The sequence below is a fragment of the Diabrotica virgifera genome, chromosome 9 (assembly GCF_917563875.1).
Source record: "Diabrotica virgifera virgifera chromosome 9, PGI_DIABVI_V3a".
Taxonomy (NCBI): Eukaryota; Metazoa; Arthropoda; class Insecta; order Coleoptera; family Chrysomelidae; genus Diabrotica; species Diabrotica virgifera.
In genome coordinates, this window is record NC_065451.1 from 149801627 (window position 1) to 149807973 (window position 6347).

General features: G+C 35.8%; 1 protein-coding gene across 3 annotated transcripts in view; it reads left to right on the top strand.

Moving 5' to 3' along the window:
• LOC126892317 (caspase-1-like) overlaps window positions 1-2761 on the top strand; it is a 91725-nt gene extending 88964 nt beyond the window's left edge. For 2 of the 3 annotated variants that reach the window (XM_050661813.1, XM_050661815.1), the window contains one exon: window positions 2264-2761. In XM_050661813.1, coding sequence (XP_050517770.1) covers window positions 2264-2517 — 254 coding nt within the window. In that variant the 3' untranslated portion in view covers window positions 2518-2761. The remainder of the gene's footprint in view (window positions 1-2263) is intronic. The other variant, XM_050661814.1, reaches the window with a different exon arrangement.
• Window positions 2762-6347: the final 3586 nt, after the last annotated feature.

Sequence of the window (6347 nt, forward strand, 5' to 3'; positions counted from 1 at the left end):
ATCTGTGCTATCAGAAGCCGCAAAGGTCGGGCTTAAATTTTTGAAATTTTTGGGAGTTTTGGGGACGAGAACGAAAAACAGGCATTAAATGGGAAGGGCCGTAAAATCCACACCCTTGGACCAAAATTGATGGTTGACATATGAATGGACGAGTCTTTTCCTAAACTTTAAGATGGGGTTTGGCCCAAGTTTAAATTCAGTCAGGTTTAGAAAATCGAAAATTTCGTGTATATATAGTGTCGCATGTAGGGGTGTTGTGCGCCACTGGTGAGAACTGCCGTTCTCTGTGGATATGTCGCTGTTTTGCGTCTCAAAAGGTGGAATCATTGCATAGCGATGTTTTCCCTTAAATAGGCAGTAATGTTGATATTTGTTTCAGACTTGTGACTGCATAGCTTCACTGAGGATGCATATATGCTGAAATAGCTATATGGAGATGGTGGTCCAACTCTAAATCAAATGAAAACAAAAACTGCCTTTATCTTTTTCACCTTTACTCAGATTTGAGTACCTGAAACTGTCTTTCGGTCCTTTTCCTAGACGAAAAGAGGGTAAATACGAGGCCAAAGTGTCCTTTATTTGCTTTCTTCTATATTCGTCGTCTCTTGTGCTTATATATTGTAAAAGCCGGAGATACAGGATGCAGCCAGAAAGCAGTTTCTTAACGAAAAGTCTTGGATTTAAAATATTGTTTATTAATATTGTAGAATTTACTAACTACATTCTCATATGCAGTTAGAACATGTAAATATAATATTTAGTAGAACCTAGGATGAGATTGGGTGATGCTGAAAACATACTTCTGAGAAATATAGCACATCCTTGGAATATTCTTACAAGTATTAGTAAGTATTCTTACTAATATTAGTAATATTCTTAAATATTAGTAATATTCTTACAAGTACTATATATTCTTCCCATAAACTAAAAATATGTGCTGTAGTAAATTTGGACATCTTGGATATTAGTGCACCCTAATATGTCTGTGTAGATTTTGGCATTGGATCCGACCATCACTTGTAACACCGTTGCCGTATCCTCTTTTTTTTTTTCATACTATCACGTTATAATTTTTTGTGATAATATATTTGTGTGTGAAATGTATCATTTATGTATTTTAGGTAATATGTTATGTATAGATTGGTTTTTACTTAATTATTTTAAATCGTTGTGAAGTTTAACTTGCTAGGATCCTTGTGATATTGTGTAATGTGTTAAAAGTAACTAGTTTTGAAACACCAATTAAGTAAAGTTTATTAAGTTGTTGTTTTCACCAATTTTGAAAAAATGTGAAAACATTGAATTATCCACGTCCATCTGTCCGTCCGTCCGTCTTGTCCGTCCGACCGCGAATATAACTCCTCCGTCACTATAGCAGGTAGAATGACAAACGAGGTGTCAAATAAAAGCTTATAATCCAAGGATGGTACTAAAGGTGAGAAATTTAACGTAGGCTGTCTGTCCGTCTGTCTGTCCGACCGCGTATATAATTCCTTCGTCACTATACCAGGTAGAACAACAAATGAGGTGTCAAATAAAAGCTTATAAAATTCCTCACCTTTAGTACCAACCTTGGATTATAAGCTTTCGTTTGACACCTCATTTGTCATTCTACCTGGTATAGTGAGGAGTTATATTCGCGGTCGGACGGACAGGCGGACAGACAACCTATGTCAAATTTCCCACCTTTAGTACCATCCTTGAATTATAAGCTTTCATTTGACACCTCATTTGTCATTCTACCTGGTATAGTGACGGATGAGTTATATTCGCGGTCAGACAGATAGACGGACAGACAACCTAGGTCTAATTTCTCACCTTTAGTACTATCCTTGGATTATAAGCTTTCATTTGACACCTCATTTGTCATTCTACCTAGTATAATGACGGAGAAGTAAACGTTCTTATTCTATTATTCTTGTAGTTACATTTAACATTGATTGAAATTATGAAAAAAAAAATAGAAAACAGCATGGCAACACTATGACGCACAAACATAAGATTCAGCTGTGCGTTACATAGGGTGCACTAATATCCAAGATGTCCGTAAATTTTAAGTATATAAATAGAACGTTTAAGTAATGTAATGTAGTACCTATATACTCAGCATCTGCTCTGCACATTCCCAATGGTAATTACGCATATTCTCAGCATATACTTTTTCTGGAAGGTATGTTCTATGAGTCTACTAAGAACATGAAATTGTTATGTGGGTAACAGCACACATTTATGCAACATACTTATTAAAATTATTTTCATTAAGGTTATTTTTCATGGCGTAATCCCGTTAAAGGTTCCTGGTTCATCCAATCACTTTGTGACGAGCTGAAGAAAAAAGCTTTTGAGCTGGACCTCTTAAGTATTCTGACCTTCGTCTCTAAACGTGTAGCCTTAGACTGTGAAAGCAACGTTCCAGACATCCCCAGCATGCACCAGCAAAAACAAGTACCCTGTATAGTGAGCATGCTTACTAGATTTATCCAGTTTAACCATAAGGAGGGTGATAAGGAGGTTTAAAAACATTATTTCTGGTTTTGTGGATACTCTTCTTAATTGATTTCAACGGAAACCTTCTGCGATAAAACCGAAATATTTTATCATAAGACTAAAAATCAATTTTTCTCAATTTCATAAACATTAAATTACAATTATAATTTATAAATAATTATTGTTGTTGTTATCTTTGTCTTTATTATTTTTAGAAAATTGTTTTCATTAAACATGTATTTTTTATAAAATAAATGTTTTACTTTTTATATAATTTTAATTTATTATCTACCTTTTTTCTAATCTTCGACACTGTGAGATAATCTAAAACACGAAAGAAACCTTGAGAAGTATTTAAGAAAGGAAAATGAATTATAAATATAAGTAATAAAAGAATAAGATATAAAAGTAATAAAAGATAGAGAACTGCTAAAGACTGTTAAACATCGAAAAATATCTTATCTGTGACATATAGTGAGGGGAAGTCGATATAAAATATTACAACTGATCCTTAAAGACAAAATAGAGGGCCGTAGAGGTGTAGGAAGAAAACAAGTTTCTTGGTTAAAAAACATTCTTGAATGGACTCAGATATCAAATGCAGGACAATTATTCCATATTGCAGAAGATCGAGAAGCCTTCGCAATGGTGATCGTCAACGTCGGATAATTCTGATATGGCACGTGAAGAAGAAGAAGAATAAAAGAATTATATGATCGGATAGTGTAATGATAAAGTAAAACCTGTGATATAAGGTTTTAATCAACGTAAAATTGTACATAACGCTGTACAGGACTTATATTATCATTCCAAAATAAAAGCAACTCATATTCATTTAATTTTTAAATATCTTAAAACAAACATTGCCTGTTGTTGTAAATAACTAGGTGACACAAATTTCCCAATATAATGCACTTGTTTCAAGATCACCTTAGTCAGCTATTTTGATATAATTATTTCATTAGGTCGAATCGTGTCAACAATCATAATAAACAATTGGGATTGATTATAGATACGTAACAAGTAAAGAAAGAGATCATTCATTATTCAGCATTCATTATTCAACCATCAAGGTAGTTATAATATAGACTTTCGTCCACCAACTTGTTACTGATAATAAGTAGTAGTGTTCAATAAATAAAGTATGAACAAATAGTGTATTCCTAACAACCAACCCTCTTCTCAGAGTAACTACCCCATTACGACACGTATTCTATTATAACGCTAACAAAATGAGTTTGAGAATAACTTGGCAGTGACACTAACTTATGTCAAACACTGGCAGTATAAAGTTGTCTACACAATATTTAAAGTTACAGCCAATGCAATACAAGTAGTTTAATATCACATCATTCTCCCACACTATAGTCTTCCAAATACCGTGGTAAATGACGAACTCTTTCAGATCTTCTAGGCGCTCCTGAAGGAGGTGTTATTGAACTTCGTCGAGAACACTGGGGGTTCTTCAACAAGTAATGGAGCCGGTGGAGGGAGAGATATAGACGTATCTGCCTGGGGCTGCATGTTTTGCGTAGTTGTAGATGAGTATTCATTGAAGCTCGAATGTAACTCCTGTAGGTCCTCTACCAAGACTGGTTCTTGATCTGGTATCTCTAGTATTTCTCCCCCACCTCGTCCAATTGGAGCCAGATGACGATTCGACACTGTTGTCTCCCGTCCGTCTTTCAGTTTAACAAAAGAGTATTCAGGATTTGCCTCTATTACCTCTACTTCTTCTACGATAGGGAGATACTTGCTTTTCCGATCTAACCTTTTCATCAATACATGCCCTGATTCTGCTAGCCATGACGGTATCGTATTCCCATTTGGAGATCTACGTGTGTGCACGAGCATTCTTTCATGTGGTGTTTCATGAGTACAGTTAGTTGCAGTACATAACAATGAACGAATGGAATGCAGAACATTTGGCAGATATTGTTTCCAAGTCTCAATAGGTGCTTCATGTGATTCACAGGCCAGTTGGATAGCTTTCCAGACAGTATTTATTCAACTTCTACACTTGACCATTTCCTTGAGGATTATAAGCAGTAGTTCTACTTGTCGCGATTCCTCTGGAGTTGAGAAATTCTTTGACTTCAGCTGATAAAAATTGAGTCCCTCAATCCGAATGGATATATGCAGGCATTCCAAACATCATGAATAAGTTATGTAAATTCTTGATTACCGTTTTGGCACTAATGTCGCGACATGGAAAAGCAAATGGAAATCTGGAATACTCATCTATTACCGTAAGAATATAACGATTATTGGTATTCGAAGGCACTGGTTCTTTAAAATCGATACTAAGGCGTTCGAAGGGAGATGTGGCTTTTATGAGCTTCGGAAGAGGTCCCTCAGTCTTAAAGTACCTAGTAAAGTACCTAACTTCATCGAGAGAGAAAGGTAAATTCTTTGATTTTATCCAGTGAAACATACGTGTTACTCCTGGATGACAAAGTGCTGTGTGAAGTGACTTGAGTTTTGATGCACCTGCCGTCGTGGTAGTAGCGCAAGAGCAGATGCGTGATAAAGCATCTGCTGCTAGGTTGTCTTTTCCTGGTCGATACATAATGTCATATTTATAAGGTGCCAATTCAAGTCGCCATCTTTGTTATTACAATTTTTCATTTTTAATTTTGCTGGAATGCTTCGTGTTGAACATAAATATTACAGACCTTTGATCAGTGATTACTGTGAAAGGCTTTCCTATAAGAAAATGACGCCACTTTTTTAGAGATTCAACTATAGCGTACGCTTCTTTCTCCACAGCAGAATGGTTCAGCTCACTAGAGTTAAGTGATCTTGAGAAGAAAGCAACGGGTCTGGAATCCTAACTCAAGGTAGCAGCAATTGAGGGTTCTGAAGCATCGGTTTCAACAACAAATGGCATATTTTCATTGATAGCATGAATAGACGACTTTGCAACTATAGATTTTAGATTTTCAAAACATGATAAAGCATTTTTGTTTAAAGTAAAATTGTTGACATGAGCTAATGTGTGGACCTTTTCGGAAAAATTGGGAATCCATTTTGAATAATGAGCAAACATACCCAATATCCTTCTGAGAGATACAGTGTCATTCGGTGGAGACATTTTTAATAAGGGTTGGAGTCTGCTACTATCTATGATATGGCTTGGGCCTATAGTATAACCAAGTAAGTTTATTACTGTTTGATTAAATTTGCTCTTCGTTTTGGTTAGAGTCAAGCCGTATTTGTCTGTGACTTTCAGAAAGTTCATAAGATTTTTGTCATGTTCTACTTTCGTCTTGCCACAAACAGTTATGTCATCAATGTAGGCATAAGTCCCTTCAAGATTTTCTGTGCGTATGAGCCAGTCGATTGTTCTTTGGAAACTGGCTACACCATTGGTAACACCAAACGGAATACGTCGAAATTGGTACAGTTTACCAGCGGCTTCAAAGGCTGTGTATATCTTTTTCATGTGGAAGGATTGGGACCTGATGGTATGCACTTGGAAAATCTAGTGTACTAAAGACAGTGAATTGTGACACTTTGGAAACCATTTCCTCGATATTGGGTAGTGGATAGGCATCAAGTTGTGTGAATCGATTAACTGTCTGAGAATAATCAATGACAAGGCGATTCTTGTGAGTTTCGTTTTTGGTGATAAGGACTTGCGCTCTCCAAGGGGATTGACTTTCTACAATAATGCCATCGCTTAAAAGTTTCTTCACCTCATTTTTACTAAAAATCTTATCTTTAGCACTGTACCTGCGTGATTTTACTGCGATTGGTTTACAATTTGAAGTCAGGTTACAAAATAAAGGAACTGCGGGAACTGAGGCTTCAACGACGCTACATACTTTGAATACTTCTTTAGGTCCTCCAAATTCAAA